Consider the following 17,640-nt stretch of genomic DNA (forward strand, 5'->3'; position numbering starts at 1 on the left):
CAGGTGTAGCATATACACATATTTAAATATGCGAGCTTTTAAACTATTAATTATAATATAAATTAAATATATAATATTTATGAAACTTTTCTTCGTTCTGCTCCTTAAGCTTTTATACTTTTTTAATTTTTTTGTAAAACAAAAAAATCGTTCCTAAATATATAGTCATTGTTATGTTTATAATTAATTCCCAAATAAGAAAAATTTCTATAATTTAATTATACCCACAATAAGTCATATGTTTCGATCCACATTAGTTTGTAAATTTAAATTATTCGAACCCAAGGGCAATAGGCCCATTGTTTGTTATCATGCTGTCTTATGCTTTGCGCAGTTCTCCCAATATTTCGCTAGTGATTAGAACTGAGTGCAAAGCTTACGCTCCCATTCGCCTGAGAAAACCGAGAAAAGGTCGGCCGTGCGCCAATTGAGATTTAATTAAAATACAAAAATACTGAACATCGAGCGACAGTTTCACCATAATAACAGTCGTCAACACTTCGCCGGTGTGGACAGTTGCAGAAATAATAGCTACTCTTCTTATTTGTGGATAGCATTTAGTTGCTTATATTCACACCGCAACATAGTTAATTTCATTACATATTATCGATAGTATAGCGGGCATCACTACGAGTATAATATCAGGGTAATCAGAATGATGCACATTTGTAACGATTTACGTGAAGATTAGTGGACGCGTAATTCGATTGTCTGATTAACTGACGGATAGTCAATTAATACATGCATGTTGCATACGGTACATGTCTCCTTATAATCTACAGCGCACAAGTGAATCCCTCGTATGATATTTTTCCAGCAGCCAGCAGCCACCAACACAATACGTCACAGATCATACGTCGCCCGCTTAGCAGCAGCCGTTGGCCTTATCAATGAGATAGAGTATGGCGGCGCAGTAGCTAAAGACATTCAATTGTTAAATGTGATCGCTTTTGTTATTGTTTATACATACATACTGTATATACATATGTAAAAATATATACGTATGTGTTTAATTAGAGCGATCGTGTGATTTTGCTATCAAAAAAGAACAAAAATAATAAAAGTAATTAAACACAACACTATTGTGACATATGTGTTCGCATTTACTTACATATGTGAAATATTATAAAGCATTAATATATATAGCATTAAAACATAGAAACGAGTACTACTAAAAACAAAAACGTAATTAGTTAACCAAAATGTTAGCTTCATTGCTGAACTTTGTGCAAGGTGCTGTGGAGATGTCTACCATCGGTTGTGTTGAGTTGGCATCAGTGGTTCTCATCGTTTACTATATCTACGCAAAAACAAGGTAATTTCATCAACTTGAGCGTTGTGTCACGTCAAGTTCAATATCGGTTTTTGTTTACTAGTCTACCGGCGCAGTTAGTAGTTGGGGCAGTTGATGAATTCGTAAACTCGTAGTATAAGTAAATACCGAATATGCATGGATTTATAGCTATGCAAATACCACATATTTAATACAATTTTATAGTTTTTTTCAATTTTAGTTTGCAACTATATTTTGTCAGTATTTTACTCTCCTTGCTTATTTGAGTAACGTATGTATACAGTAACGTATAATACAATTTTATAGTTTTTTTCAATTTTAGTTTGCAACTATATTTTGTCAGTATTTTACTCTCCTTGCTTATTTGAGTAACGTATGTATACATATGCAAGCGCAGTAAAATATGCACATGCATTTATCTATGTAGTAACGGTACGACACCTTAAAGTAGTCATAGGATAATGTACATCCGTTTCAGAAACTTATATTTGAGAACAATTTAAAAACATACATTTGATATAAATATTTTTTAAATCTTTGTTTTAACCTTTGAATTCAAATTATTTTTTTACAGTAATTAACCGACAATAAAAAAAATGCATAAAAACATAAACAATGTCCACTACGACTGTAGCATCTGAATAATGAATCGCAACTTATGACAGTTTTATATTAGCAAAACGATCTTTTGAATTAAATTTGAAGGTGAAGAGATTTAACGGCGTACGAAACACAGTAATTCTATCTTTTTTTATTTCATAATATGTGCAGGTGTGACAAAAATTTGGTAGAAAAGACGTAGGTAATTTATTCTGTTTCGCCTAAAAAAAAAATTAATTAATAAATGTTATCTTGGAGCTCCTCGAAAAAAAAAACAGAAGTAATGCACTTACTTAACGTATTTAATTACTAATTTATTTTTATAAAAATGGTGATTTTAGGTAGATTATAAATTGTTTGCATATTGTTTACACCAATCCGATATTTAAAGCTATTACTTAAAAAATAATGACAATCAACAATGGATAATATCACTAATTAGACTATTTAAATTTCTTCTCATTAATTTCGAATTAATTTATTCGATAAATTCTTATATTTATTCACATTTGCATAGATGTATGTAAGTAAATAAAAATATAAAATGTTGTAGGCAAATTGTCAGATATTTTAAAATAAAAATACATGACAAATTTAAGTAATGTGATACGAAAAAATTATCCCCTTTTATATTATTATATAAAAATTCTATATAAAAGTACCATTTTCATACATACATGTGTATATGCGTTATATAATAAACATATTCACACATTTTGATATGTTCTTATATATATACAACTATGTAAATCCATACATAAATTTCACCGTTTAATAATTTAAATTTATTTGATGCCACTGGTTATGGAGTCCTGATAGGTTAAACTAACTAAATATGTGCTGTGCTAAGGTATAATTTTACATATGTACATAAATACGTATTTAAATTTGTCTATTTAGTGTTTTATATGTTTACTCTTGGCGACATAATTTTAACAAAATGCGTACTTATACTCTTAAAAGGATAATGAAACCTTTATAGGCGGCTTTATATGAAGTGTTATTAACTAATTGCATACATATGTACATAAATACTTTCTCGCTTTTGAGTATATTATAAATCGATTAACACCTTTTTATAAACGCATAAATACTTGTGTTAATCTTCAAATGTATGAATTATACAGTAACTATTGAATTATAAAGAGCAACTCATTAATTTATAATCTATATGTTTCCCGAAGTTGAACTTAGGACCCTCATTGCTATGAGTGCTTGTACGGTTTCCCAATTTGATTGATAACTTAATACGTATTACTATGTACTTGATGTATTAAGAGTATATACATACATACATATATACATACATATGCACACACAATATATAGAATTTAAATATCATTCGGATGTAAATTATATATTTAATTAATTGTACATAACTATTTATTTAAAATATGCTTCTATCAATCGATTAAATTCTCTTAATAAATTACTTTATACTAAGATACTTTTGTATATATTTGTTACAGAACGCTGGAAATCTTAACCAATCTATTTCCTCATTTGAAATTGAATATCAATTATCGGCCAACAATTGTAAAGTTCAACACCATGGGCAATGAAATGTTAACAACACTGCGTAGAAATGTTCAACCGGTAAGCGATGTATTTTAATTTATTAAGAACTGATTAAAAACGATTTCTAAACGCCGCACTTTTCCATTAATATATATTTAAAAACATCATTTTTTCAACAAACAAATGCCCAATTAATACACAGTGCATATAATTACATATATTATTCAATATTACTTGCATATGCATATACATACATATACAATATACGAACGTGTGTTTCGATAAACAAAACATGTTTTAGTTTTTTTCCGATTTTTAAGCAAAATACATGATTTTGAAATAAATATAAAGTGATACTAACAGATTTCATGTTCCAAAATATTTCATTATTTTATTCCGAATGTTAGATGTAACGTCAAATTAAAAATATGAATAATTATGAAAAAACAGCAAAGCATTTTTATTATGATTATACTAGTGTTAATTTTTGCACGCGCTTATATTAATACAAACAAATATTTTTGAATGTTTCATGTTTTTTTTAAATAATTTTATACGTTCAGATTAATTGATAGCGGAAAGAAGAGTCATAGTTACCCATAGACAAAGCGTGATCCAATGCAATATAATAATTTACTTGACTTTTCTATAGCATAGAGGTCGTTTTAACTGTACTAGACAGATTGTACTTGAAGGCATTAATTGCTTCTGGAAAATGTAAAAAATAAGGGGCATATTATTAGATATTTTTATTTATAACCATCTCCATATATTGTACATAAGTATTTATATAAAGATTATTTTTGAAAAAGTCATATTTACCAAATTATATACATATGTATTTATTGTATAATAATAATATTTTTATACTTTATTCGTCTCAAATATTTTATTGGATTGAAAATATTAGGCTTGTACATTTTTAAGATCCAAGTACTGCTTTAAGTACACAAAAGCATAAATTCTAATTCTTATATTACAAACTGTATTTCATTGAATCATAGAATGAAGTCAATCGTAATAAACATTATTAACTAAAAATACAATATAATGTATAGTTAGGTTAAACATATACAAATTGCGAATATAACATTTAATTTGTTCATATCTTTCGAAAATTTAAAAACAGCCCAGATGCGTAAAATTTAATGAGCTTTTTCAGAATTTTTAAATAAATGGCAACTACTACATTATGTTGGTTTGACTGATGCATGTATAGAGAATCACTTTTTTATTTTAAATTAAAAAAATAATAATAACCAATTAAATCACATAAAAACTAATATTACAATTTATACAAGAGAGCGTTACGTGAAATTTGCAACTAATTATTTATAGTTTCTAATCTGGCAACATTACTTATTATGCCAATTGATGTTTGCATTGCATATTTTTTGTTGGCTAGTGCTCCATGTAGCGGATTAAAGTAAAACTACAGTTGCAGTGCAAATTAATTGTGTTGTTTAGTAAAAATATTAGCATAAATTCCAAAACTGAATGCTAATAATAGCTATTGTTATTTAAGTCCTGCAATTTTTGCTGACAGTTTTGAGTATATCATGTACGACGATGAATTCCGCGCGCGTGGTTGGTTTGAGGTGGGATGATATGCCGGCGTTAATTTTATATAAACATACATAACTAGCCTTATATGTTACAAATTGTTATTTGTTACGTCATAATAAATTTAAAAAATATTGTATTTTTAGGAAACAAAACAGGCCAATGCGCTCACACATGCACAAGGCACAAACAATATGTTGCAGTTAACACCTCATGCCGGTAAAAAGCCATACCAATCAATGTTTGACTGGGGTGTTTACTTCCCGTTTCTAGCGCAATGTTTGCGCATAAAACGTTTTGAATATCCACAGGTGGTTGCATTTCTCGTATTCATCATATATAAAATAATCATCTGTAATTTCTGCTTTTCAGGTATCTGGTCCTACACAAGAAGATCTAATGATACAACGTGCTATCAAGCAAGCTGCAGAACAAATCGTACGTGAACAGAGAATTGAATCACACAAAACATGTAATTTAATTGGTGATACATCAAACGACACAGAAGAGTCAAAGAAGTACCAAGACATTTTGTCAAATCAAGAACGACGTGCTAATAATATTTTAATGAATATGCGTTCCACGCTGAACCACTACTTAATAATGCTTACTTCCTGGTTATTGTACAAGCTTTTACCATGCTTTTTATCTGGAGTAGTAACGCACACAAGACAAATAGAAACATTAAAAAAAGCTTCAGAACGTGCACCTGGTATTCCTTTAATATTTTTACCATTGCATCGAAGCCATCTCGACTACATAATGGTTACTTTTATTTTGACCAATAATGACATTCGCAGTCCATTAGTAGCTGCAGGCGACAATTTACAAATTCCCGTATTCGGCGGACTTCTACGTGGCCTTGGAGCTTTCTTCATTAAGCGAAAAATCGATCCTGTAGTTGGAAAAAAAGACATTCTTTACAGAGCTATTCTTCAGCAATACATTCAACATGCGCTAAAAATGTCCCATAATGTTGAATTTTTTATTGAAGGCGGACGCACCCGCACCGGCAAGCCCTGTATGCCAAAAGGTGGTATTTTATCAGTAATTGTAAATGCCTTTATGGACCATAGCATCCCAGATGCCTTACTAGTTCCGGTTTCGGTTAATTATGAGCGTCTAGTTGATGGAAATTTTGTATGTGAACAAAAAGGTGAGAAAAAGGTACCGGAGTCATTCTGGAAAGCTATGGCAGGAATTTGGAAGGTTTGTGCTTTAAGAAATTCCAGTATATATTGGATATTTACGAATTTAAAATATTACAGACTTTGCACTCAAAGTACGGTCTTATGCGCATCGATTTTAACGAACCATACTCCATAAAAGAACTCGTCCAATCATATAACAAAGTTGCCACAGATGATAGCCATTTCAAAGTATACAAGCCTTCCGAAAGGTAGGTTAAAAATTGTTATAAATTCTATTATTAAAATTATTGATGTGCGAATTCATTCACAGGAAACTACAGCACAACCAATCAACCTCATCTTTATATGGCACTGACGTGGTATGCGAAGAACATCGCACACTTATAGATAGCATTTCAAGAGAAGTTGTATATGATTGCGCTACCGCCACATCTGTAATGTCTACAAACGCGCTGGCATTTCTAATGTTGACTCAGTTTCGCAAAGGCGCACTAGCCACTGATATCGCGTTGGCACTAGATTCACTTCGTAATCGGATAAAAGGGCGCAAAGATATGGCATTCGCGGGAGATTCTTTACATATTGTCAATTATTCTGCAGATTTATTAGGCGAAGGTAATAAACGTGACTTTTTCATTTGCATAATAAACAATGTCATTGATAACTTAGGTTTAATAACGCGTACTAAGGATGAATGCGGACAGACTCACTTACAACCTGTGCAAAGTATTGAGGCGTCAATTGAGTTATCCTACTATTCAAATACGCTTACACCACATTTTGCTTTGCAATCCGTATTAATGATAACCTTCCACGAATTGTTGTCATTAAAAGGAAAGTCCAATAAAACGGCAAGTTCACGTTTGATCTCAAAAAAACTTAAAGATTATTGTTTTGTTTTTATATTTGTCATTATAGGATACCGAAACGGAAAATATACCAGGAATTTCGAGAAAAAATCTCGTTGATGCAGCTTTAGCAAACTGTGATGTACTACGATACGAATTTATTTTACACAAGCCAACCCAGATATTAAGTAACCTTTTGGAAATTAATTTGGATGAACTAATAGTCAACGATCTTATAAAGTTACCAGAGGTGGGTTTTGTAAAATGTTTCTTGAATTGTAATTAGCCTTGTTTTTTTAGGTTAGAGAAGAACCTGATAGCAACGCCGAAAGCCGTAAAATTGCCCGTAGTATTGCGGCATACTTAGAGGATGCAGATGACTCTGAATATATCGATTATGTGCCGGATGGGGATAATCAAGATGAACAGCCCGATATATTTTTGGCAAATGACACACTGACTGAACAGAAAGCGCTTTGTGAAGTTTTAGCGCCGGTTAGTCATACATATCTCTCCGTAGCTCAATCACTTAGTATTCTGTATAAAAATTCAATGCTCGAAACTGAATTCATCAAGTTCGTTATTAACAGCATATCAAATAAGGTGAATAGTGGAGCTTGTCCATATGGTAAGTGTTATAAAGCTTTACGTAAAATTTTTTTTGAAATGTACATTTCTCTTTTAAGCTGAAAGCGTATCCACAGACTCTGTGCGAAATTGCTTGAAACTGCTAGAAAAATGGTCAGTGTTAGAAATTTCGAATGATCATGGTTTGCGCCTGTTAACGCTTGGAACGCTTTATGAAACATCGAAAGAATCTGTAAAGACTATTATTGGAAGAATAGCCAAAATAGTTCCGCCAAAAGCCGGTTACCTGCATCCTTCAGCATAAAACAACAACGTATTGCCAAATATAATGGAGTTTATTCCCCAATTGAAAAAACCCCGTCGTCCATCGATTTCTCATACTTGTTGGAACATTTTAAATCCAAAAGAATAACAAAAGCAATGAATTTATCGACTGAGTAACTTAGCTTAAAAAGTGAAAATCATTTAACTATTTGAAATAGTTTAAATTATCATAACGATATTATCGTTAAAAGAACCACACTGTCAGGTGGACATTTCATTCATTTACATGTATATTAAAAGTAGAGGAAACGATATTAAGCTTTAGTTCCGATATATAAAGGGACTACGCATAAATGTAGACTTTGTGACATAACTCATTTTTTTTTTTTTTGTAATAAAATTACTTTAGACTAAGATCTTGTAAAAAAAAAGTGAAAATAAATTTTTTTACAACATTTCTAACACATAATTTATAAATATAGGTATGATTTAAAGATTTTAGACATTTTTATATTGTCATGGGAGAAAATTTGCTCAAGCAGTAGACCAAATTATTGACAATAAACATTTTCAGACTCTTTGTCTATGGAGATAGAGATATCACGGTGAATGTGCGCATTTCAATTACATTTATTTATTTTTATTACTTCTAACACCACATGAGTGCATAAAAACAACGACTTATGTAATTATATTAAATAGTGTCTTCTACTGAAAGTTGCGTACTGGAGGAATTTTTTAAGTTTATGTTGTTATTTGGATCTGCAAATAAATTTTCGAACTATCCAACATTTAAACTACATAATTTGATTATAAAAACAATTTTTAACAATAATTTTACTCACGTTATAAACAGAATTTTGTTAAATTATCTCTATACATGCATGAAACGATTTGCGAAGGGATATAAAATTAATATCAAAATATATTTGTTGTATTGTCGTCCTCATTAATTTTGGCAGCAATATTAATGGAGTTATCACTGTTCTGGTGTTATGTGTTCTCATTATTATGGTCATCTGCTGGTTCCTCAATCCTTACTGGAGTCTTCACTGTTGTATTAGCACGCTTTTTGCTTGATTTTTTCCCATTTGCTTCCCTGGAACGGTTTTGAAGCCTTTTTAAAGGTTTTCTCTTCCGTGTGGAACCGGCCTTAACTTTGTTTGTTTCGACTGCGGTGTTCTCCTAGCAATATCAAAATATTATTAAATTTAAAATTATATCGTCTAAAGGAAAACCTACTTTAGAAACCTTTTCTTCTCTGTTTTTGCCACCTATTTCACCAACACATTTAACTGCTCCACATAAGCATAACTTTTTCTGATTTCCTAACAAATCATCCCAATGATAATTAAATGTTAGTTCCGTGTCCTATAATGTTGACATTGCTTAACGTTTGTATGTCAATATATATAGTTATATTATAATTTTCTTACCGCTGGTATGTCTTTAATAGCAAAAAGTCCTATTCGATTCAGACCATTTACTGACCATTTTTGTGTCTCACAATTCGGGTCACAGGAATGATTCATGAAGCGTGCCAAATTCCCCTTCGGACCCGCATCAATAATGTAGTCCTTCTCCACTGACAGAAAATAGAAATTTTCATCACGATCCAAAGACTTTTGAGATATCCGTTGTTTAAACTCATTATCATCAATGATTTCACCAACGTACTCAATAATAAAATCTCCCGCATTTATGGGTTCTCTACACACCAGTCCGAAACCACGCTCCTTTAGATAGACAACATCTAGCCGTGGTGATAGTCTTGATTCGAACATTTGGTTTTGACAACGTTCGCCCGCTGGACACAGCTTTGGATTGCACTCATGATATAGAACACGATTCAAACAATTTGAATTCGGCCCACATGGATTCTCATCGTAACTTCTGCATTCACATTTATTGACCTTTTCCAAATCTATGTGCAGTTTTACCGGATGAACGGCCCGATTAGCTTTAATCCGCACATATGGTTGTGGATGTAACTTCTCTTTATTTTCATTGGAAAGGCGTTGTGCCATCTTCTTCGATTTTATAATTTCATATATACGTTTTGCTTCCTCAACGCCGCGATTATAACTCTGATCCAAACCTAAAATACGAGTTATAAAAATATTATTTTAATCTAATGTGAAATTAAAAGAATTTTACTTGATTTTGTTTTCGGCGGTTCCGAACTGTCACCCTCCAAATAAAGATAAACGCGACGCCTAGAGATCCAACCATGGTCATGTGTTCCAAAGAAACGAACTACAAAATCATTTGGGTTATGTGCCTTTCGTCTGATATTTTGTGGTATTTCGGTTGGTGGCAGTATTATAGCCGGCCACCATCGGAACGAATTGAATTTAGCCCATACCATTTCCCCATACAATGGCAGACGACCAGACTCACACTCCTCACATATGTAACCTTCACTTGGATCAAGGGGGATATTTAAACATTTGGCGTGTACAGCGGTTGGACAAGTTTCACAACAGATTACCTGACCGCCTCCTACGCAAATGAAACACCAACTGACGTTCACGTGCCCATCTGATTTACTTGATATACTATGGCGAGGGCATATTATATGCGCCGCTGTCAGTATTTGAGAACCGGCAGGTATGCAAGTCGAATCCATATGATAACTAGCAGGACATTTCACACATTTTATAAGTTTCGAGTTACTTAAATGTTGAAATTTTCCTTTGGGATCGTCTGAAACACAAGTATGACAAACATGTGATGGGCAGCGAAAAGATTCAATCTTATTTTTCGATTTGGTAAACTTTGCTTGTGGCCAATATCTACAACAAGCAGGATGGAAAGCTTTCGAACAATGAGGCATGTTACATAAAATTAATTCTTCCTTGTTTGAATCTGATGAATTGTCTTCCTTGCATACAGCACAAACAGGAGGCTTTCCTATCGCACAGGAATCGCAAATTACTTCCAGATTTACTTTAATGATGAGATCATCAACATCTCCGTCAGCAGTAACATGGTAATTGTTTAATGATGACGAGGTGCCAGCAATTTCCTGGTCATTATTTAATTGAGCTATTGGATTTTCAAATGACGCTTTCATATCAACGGATAATTTAGAAGAACTCCGCCTTACATTTATAATATTTGATTTTCGACGACCACGCGATTTTTTTAAATCTGTTGGATCTTTTCCAATACAATTAGCATGCAACCAAGTCTGGCAACCTTTGGCACATCTGACCAATGGACCACCGGGATGAAGACAGTACTTACAAACAGGATCACGCGCTAATCCTCGAAATAAATACTTGTTATCTAAGTTGAAAATATCATCGATAACTTCTTCAATAGGTCGGTTCAATTGACGTTTGGGTTTGTTATCAACTGCTTGAACTTCCCCTTCCTCTTCTTGTTGTTTCTCTTGCGGTTCCAATTCGAATACATTATTGATTTTGGTAGGTAAACTATGACGATGTTTCAAAGTTTTTAATCTGTTCGATAGCCGCTTGACAGCACCTTCTCTACTACTATTTTCAACAAGACTAGAGCCAAGCTCATGCTCATTACTTCCTGCCAGCAATCGCCGTTTTATTTGATGTATATTAATCTGCTTTAAAGCCCAAATGTTCCGTGATGCAACCATTAAGCTTCTTTCCAAAGATTCGTCTATATTATCTTCCAATACGAATTCTCTCATAGCGTTGTAAAAATTCCTATATTCGCTGTTACCCATTTCCATTTCATGCAACGCAGCAAACGAAGCCAAAGTGGTAGTTTCGTTTTCTTCAACAGTACCGGCATTATTATTAGAGCTTTCATTAGTCTCGTTATTATCTCCATCTGAGTTCTCTTTTTTTTGCTGCGGATGTGTAGAAGCATCACTTAATTTTCGTCGCTTTGTTTTCGATACTGGTTTTAGCGGTGAATAGGCGGGACTGTAAGGCGAAACTGAACGATCGCGTTTTCCCGAAGCCAAAGGATTTTTTACTATCAAACTTTCCATAGGATCGTGACTTAAACTTTCAGTTCTACTATTGTTGTCCGTGCTCAATTTTCGTTGTTTTCTTTGTATTTTTTGCAAGACTCTAAAAAAATATTATTTATTAAAAAAAAATACAAAAATTTTAAATGTTTACAAATATGTGTATTTATGAATGTATCTTTTATTAGCAATATTAACTAAAAATTATTATTAGTTGTCAATAAGAGAAAAAATAAAATAATGTTGCTAAGTAATTTCAATTTCACTTACTTTTTATGCTCGTAAATTTCAAAAAACTTCGTTAACCTGTCCTCGTATACGATTTCAGAGACTTTATTTGCTTCTTTTATTGCTTCACGCCAGATCATTACTTTACTTGGCTTTGGTAAAAGTACCTTATATTTTAGACTCTTCTTGCCATATTTTTTTCGTATTTCACGCATATGTTGCTTGTAATTTTCTAGATCGGTATATGGGATGAGGTTTTCACGTTTTACCCAATTCCTCCGACCGCTATCAGCAAAGAAGCGTACATGAACTAATACATATTCTTCGCCATTACGCACATTGCGTTCAGATGATAACGTCCTACCATCGGGATCCGGACATACAATGCAAGGCCAATAGCAGTAAGAATATATTTGTCCCCAAAAGATATCTCCTGTTGAAAATGTCATCCAATCCATTCCCGTTACCACAGAAGAACCTTTAGCGCTATCTAAACTGGTTGCTGAAGGTGATTTTGCACTTAAACCAACAACGTTGCTTAATATCATGGATTCGCCACTCTCTCCTCCCTCTAAATCGTACCGTAACTCTGCCTCTGCATCGTCAATGGGACTTTCAACGATCTCCAGTTTGCACTCCGTGGTTTTATCAAAACTATTATTTTCGATTTTTACTTCTGCTGTTGGAGTAATGAAATTGTGCAGAGAATGAAGATCTGTTGTAGAGGTTTCAAAATTATCTTCGCCAACCTCACAACTTCCACATTTGGACGAGTTAGCAATATCTGATTCTGCATTATTTACAGCACTTGCGGATTCCCTTTTTATTAAATCAGCGATATGTGTTGTTTCTTGTTCATTATACTCTTCATTGCTTTCAGTTATTAAGCAATTAACGAAATTGTTTATTTGCTTTTGGGGCAGATTTACCAAATCAGGCGAATTATTATTATTATTTTCGCAATGAACACCAATAAATGTCTCATTATTTCTTGAAAGTGTAGGTTTACTTTCATTTATATCGTTATTTAATTTAGTGTTTGGACTTACAGCTAAGTTTTTCACTATTTTTTCTTTGCTAATATCATTTAACACAACTGAGCCATTCCGTGCTAATAATTTATCAATGGGACTCTCAAATTTTTTGCGCGCTGACAATCTGTTCGGGGACGGCGTTACGGATTGATTTCCCGCTCGTCTGACGCACCCTAACAGTGCTTTGGACGAATCAGACAAGATTTCACTATCGCTACCTCCTCCTACCTCGGGACTGGCAACATATACAAGTAATTTACGATGCCGAGAACTTCTAGTCTGAAGACCACCATCACTTTCGCTGCCGGCTATGACAACTGTTGACGACGATGGAGGTGTTGTAAATCCAATATATTTCGGGCTTAAGTCCGAATATAAATTGGCTAACATGTTACGTTTTCCTTAACAAATACAATAACGAAATGTTATCATTGTGAAAATTTTTTTGCATAAACTATGAACAACTCACTGCGTGGCGTAGACGAAGACAATCTATTGCCTGAACCAATAGACGTTGATGTATCTTTTCTTTTTCCCTCATTGTCCGAGAATCTGGTTGTTGTTGGTGTCGACAATCGAGGCTCATAGTTTTCTCGTTTATTAATAAAATTACACTTTTCACTTTTCATTCTTTTGAGCTTTTTATCGAAAGTGTTTTTATTGCTATTAACACCTTTAATACTTTCTACGGGATATCCAAAAGAAGTATCAACTTCTATTGCCGAACTGCTACGTGTTTCTACATTGGCCGCGTTATTTTGTTTTTGCTCGGAACGCATATTTCGTTCCTTTACAATATACAATTTTTCACTTTTCAATACTTATTTAAAAAGCTTGATTTGCATTGATGTATATAAATATAAGCAATTTTATATGAAAAATGAGGATTACCAAGCTTAGAATTTGTAAAGCCGATTCGACATACGCGCCAAATTTCCGCAGCTGTTAGTTTAAGTGTTGCCATATGTTTAGTAATTTTGCAAATATCAATTTCTTCTGTCACATGTCATTTAGCACTTATGTATGTCTAATACAAATTTTTACATAAGTATACATATGTATGTATATTTAAAACTATTTGGTATATTTAAGTTTTTTAGAGTCCATAAAGCTGCAACATAAATTTGTTATGAATTTGCAACAAATTTCAAATAGAAATACATGTCTAGAACATTGTACAAATAGGATTATTTATCTTGCTGTCGAAGTCTAACTTTTAAATGCTTTATTCGGACATACATACATATATAAAAATGCATAAGCAAAAGCATATAATAATCTATGAAGTAAAACTATATTAGATAAAACCATATCTCTTGAATATATTTTCGTACATATGTATGTAAGTATGTACATATGTGGATAACCCTATCAGTCGTAAAGGGAATCAGTATTTGTGCACATTTAAATTTCTAAATTTCACCATTAATTCCTGCAATAGCGATTTGAGTTAAAGCTTGCATGGAAATGTCATATCAAAACAATGATAGCTATAATAGGTAGATCAATTTATTCTACGTATGCAGCTACTTATATGTATGTATGTACATACATATAAATGGAAATGGTGGTCACGAATTTAAACTTAACAATCATGAAATCAAATGCAAATAGCTGTCAGCTGGAATATCAGCAATTTAATACTGAAAATCAATTTCAATTACAGTATCATATTCAAAAGCCAAATGTATCTCTTTCCTATGATGGTATCTCAAAAGAAGGATTATTCCAAACTGATATACATACATATGTAAGTTTGTTGAACGATACATCGATGTTCTCTCGTTTCTTATCAGATATGGATATGGTGTTTTCATACTCCATGGAACGACACAGGGTTATTATGGATTTATATTCACAAGTGCAACTACGCGTTTTTTTTTTTTTGTGAATCAGTTTTGAAGACGCATTTTATTTAATAAATAAAACAAAAAATAGTAATAAATAATTAAAGAAATTAATGTAATTTGATAACCGATGATTCATTTTGAAAACATTTCGAATCTATATTTCCTGAAGATCGAAGGACCTTCGGCTCATGGCAGTCAACCTTAATGCCCACGGCAGTCGGGTCTGAGTGACCGAACCCGGATTTTTATTCGTCCAAGGACTGACTTATGAAATAAATAAATAAATTACTTCAGAAATGTTTCCTGTCGCTACAACAACAGCAACTGCACCTATGAAGAAAGGTGTCTGGTGTCTAAAACCGTAAAAAATATTATTATTATAGATTAATACAGATAACGATTGAAGGACTAGTCAAATTTTGATTTTTGGCAAAACGCACTTTCCTAAAAAAGCGAAATCATTGTCAAATATCTTATTCATTCGATCATAAACTAAAAAAGATATATAAGAAGGTCGTATGAAAATTTCAAGCTGATCGATCTAACCGTTGGGGGAAAGTAGGTTATGATTTGATTTTAAATCACCTTGATTGGCGTCAACGCATTTTCAGACAGAAAAAGAAAGAGGTCGAAATGCGTGAGTACGAAGAGCTTGATAAGCTGGCCGACAGGGGTAATGCTCGAAAATTCTACTACAAAATACGGCGGCTTACAGAAGGTTTCAAGACCGAAGTATTCACTTGTATAACCCCCAAAGGTGATCTAGTCACCGATGCCCAGAGCATACTTAAACTATGAAGGGAACACTTCTCCAGCGTGTTGATGGCAGTGAGCGTAAACGCCAGAGGAATTCGTACCCGATTCCCCAATCGATGACGATGGAGCAGACGTTCCATTGCCCGACCATGAAGAAGTTCGAATAGCAATTACCAGCCTGAAGAACAACAAAGCGGCGGGGGCCGATTGATTGCCGGCCAAGCTATTCAAACACGGCGGTGAAGAACTGATAAGGAGAATGCATCAGCTTCTTTGTAAAATATGGCCGGACGAAAGCATGCCCAACGATTGGAATTTAAGTGTGCTATGCCCAATGTGAAATATTAAAGCCCACCGTCAACAAACTGATTGCACCTTATCAGTGTGGCTTTAGACCTGGCAAATCAACAATCTACCAGATATTCACTATGTGCCAAATCTTGGAAAAGACCCGTGATAGGAGAATCGACACACACCACCTCTTCGTCGATTTCAAAACTGCTTTCGACCGAAAAGGAGCTGCCTTTATGCCGCGATGTCTGAATTTGGTTTCCCCGCAAAACTGTGTAAGCTGACGTTGAGCAACACCAAAAGCTCCGTCAGAACCGGGAAAGACCTTTCCGAGCCGTTCGATACCAAATGAGGTTTCAGACAAGGCGATTCCCTATCGTGCGACTTCTTCAACCTGCTTCTGGAGAAAATAGTTTGAGCTGCAGAACTAAATAGAGAAGGTACCATCTTCTATAAGAGGGTAGAGCTGCTGGCGTATGCCGATGATATTGACCGGAGGAAGCAGAGGAAGGGGAAGACCTCCACTCCGTTAGAAGGACCAGGTAGAGAAGAACCCGGCTACGCTTGGAATAACCAATTGGCGCCACGTAGCAAAAAGAAAAAATGACTGGCGTACTATTGTTAACTCGGCTATAATCGCGTAAGCGGTGTCTACGCCAATTAAGAAGATTGGCGTCAACGTAGTTAAGGCAGTTAGCGTAAAATTCCTATTTAAAAATCTGCATCATTGGAAATTTCATGTCTGGCCAAGAAAAAATTAAACCTAATGCAATGTCTTGTAAAATTTAAAATTTTGGGAACATTTGAGTTGTTTAATATTTCATAATACTATCCCTTACATTTCCATCATCAATTGCCAGTTTTATGCGCTCGAATTTATATGTGTTCAATTTTAATTCATAACATAATTAATAGATTATATTATAATAATACTTCATATAATATTGAAGCATATTAACCACAAAACGAATATCATCGAAATCATAACCCTGTACGAAATGGTTATGCAAAGAATTCGGTTTCAAGGTCATCTGTATCGACGACCGAAAATGATGTAACCAAGCCAACATTATTGTTAAAGAAAGCTAACCTTGAAATGAAGAGCAAAGACATATGGACAAAGTGAGTAGTGCTCATTCAATATTTACATAAATTTAAGCGAGTGAAAAATTTAAATAACCCAACCATAATAAAGAGTCATAAGCATGGATCCCTGCAGTTTAGGAATTGTATGCGTGTATAACACGTTGTAATGTAAACCTATACTCAAAACTAAGGTGAATCTTATACTAGTATGTGTATGGTTTATTCCCTCCTTTGAAAACAAAAAAGCCCGAAATGGTGTTGAAGCAAAAGCGCATAAATATGTGCATAATCATATACATTTTTCCAAACATACATACATGTGCATATAAGGCAGGTGAATCGCAGCAGTGGAAATTGCTGCTAGTTTCTGAAGGAAATTACTTGTATACTGGTCGCTTCAAGACTAGTTCCCATAGAACTATATTGAATTGGTAGAAAAGGATACACTAACTTGAGTTAAATTTAAAAATCAACAGAAATACACATACACTTTTGCTGGCCATATATTTACTTAACCGTGTTATTTTCTTTATTTCTAATTAGTGTCTAATTGGCTTAAGCATATATCGACTTAAATATTTTCACATTTATAAGAAGAAAGTAATATTCTC

General features: G+C 33.4%; 2 protein-coding genes across 5 annotated transcripts; one reads left to right on the forward strand and one right to left on the reverse strand.

Moving 5' to 3' along the window:
* The first annotated feature begins 468 nt into the window (after positions 1–468).
* Positions 469–8,259, forward strand: LOC108969836 (glycerol-3-phosphate acyltransferase 1, mitochondrial). Of its 2 annotated transcripts, XM_018934809.1 has the most exons (10): positions 469–1,315; positions 3,364–3,490; positions 5,122–5,286; positions 5,348–6,184; positions 6,244–6,374; positions 6,437–6,741; positions 6,796–6,977; positions 7,045–7,224; positions 7,275–7,602; positions 7,661–8,259. In XM_018934809.1, the coding sequence occupies exons 1-10, from the start codon at positions 1,203–1,205 to the stop codon at positions 7,864–7,866; spliced, it is 2,574 nt and encodes an 857-aa protein (XP_018790354.1). In that variant the 5' UTR covers positions 469–1,202; the 3' UTR covers positions 7,867–8,259. The 2 variants fall into 2 exon arrangements, with proteins under 2 accessions (XP_018790354.1, XP_018790355.1); XM_018934810.1 differs by lacking the exons at positions 469–1,315; positions 3,364–3,490 and adding an exon at positions 4,776–5,010 and having other exon boundaries at positions 7,661–8,258.
* Positions 8,260–8,436: 177 nt separating this feature from the next.
* On the reverse strand, positions 8,437–13,991 carry LOC108969835 (probable histone-lysine N-methyltransferase Mes-4). Of its 3 annotated transcripts, XR_001993431.1 has the most exons (7): positions 13,516–13,991; positions 12,055–13,447; positions 9,984–11,887; positions 9,263–9,924; positions 9,069–9,197; positions 8,672–9,011; positions 8,437–8,607 (listed from the first exon to the last, which is right to left on the reverse strand). XR_001993431.1 is itself a non-coding variant. In XM_018934808.1 (6 exons), the coding sequence occupies exons 1-6, from the start codon at positions 13,823–13,825 to the stop codon at positions 8,820–8,822; spliced, it is 4,581 nt and encodes a 1,526-aa protein (XP_018790353.1). In that variant the 5' UTR covers positions 13,826–13,991; the 3' UTR covers positions 8,437–8,819. The 3 variants fall into 3 exon arrangements, 2 of the variants coding, with proteins under 2 accessions (XP_018790353.1, XP_018790352.1); XM_018934808.1 differs by having other exon boundaries at positions 8,437–9,011; positions 9,078–9,197; XM_018934807.1 differs by having other exon boundaries at positions 8,437–9,011.
* Positions 13,992–17,640: the final 3,649 nt, after the last annotated feature.

This window comes from Bactrocera latifrons, unplaced genomic scaffold, assembly GCF_001853355.1.
Source record: "Bactrocera latifrons isolate USDA-ARS-PBARC rearing strain unplaced genomic scaffold, ASM185335v1 scaffold_267, whole genome shotgun sequence".
Classification (NCBI taxonomy): Eukaryota; Metazoa; Arthropoda; class Insecta; order Diptera; family Tephritidae; genus Bactrocera; species Bactrocera latifrons.

Coding starts and splice junctions, on each gene's coding strand:
- LOC108969836 (XM_018934809.1), top strand. CDS start 1,203: ATGTTAGCTTCATTGCTGAACTTTGTGCAAGGTGCTGTGGAGATGTCT. Junction 1,316..3,363: donor TATATCTACGCAAAAACAAG/GTAATTTCATCA, acceptor TATTTGTTACAG/AACGCTGGAAATCTTAACCA. Junction 3,491..5,121: donor TGCGTAGAAATGTTCAACCG/GTAAGCGATGTA, acceptor TTGTATTTTTAG/GAAACAAAACAGGCCAATGC.
- LOC108969835 (XM_018934807.1), bottom strand. CDS start 13,825: ATGCGTTCCGAGCAAAAACAAAATAACGCGGCCAATGTAGAAACACGT. Junction 11,888..12,054: donor GAAATTTACGAGCATAAAAA/GTAAGTGAAATT, acceptor ATATTTTTTTAG/AGTCTTGCAAAAAATACAAA. Junction 9,012..9,068: donor GAGAAGAAAAGGTTTCTAAA/GTAGGTTTTCCT, acceptor TGATATTGCTAG/GAGAACACCGCAGTCGAAAC.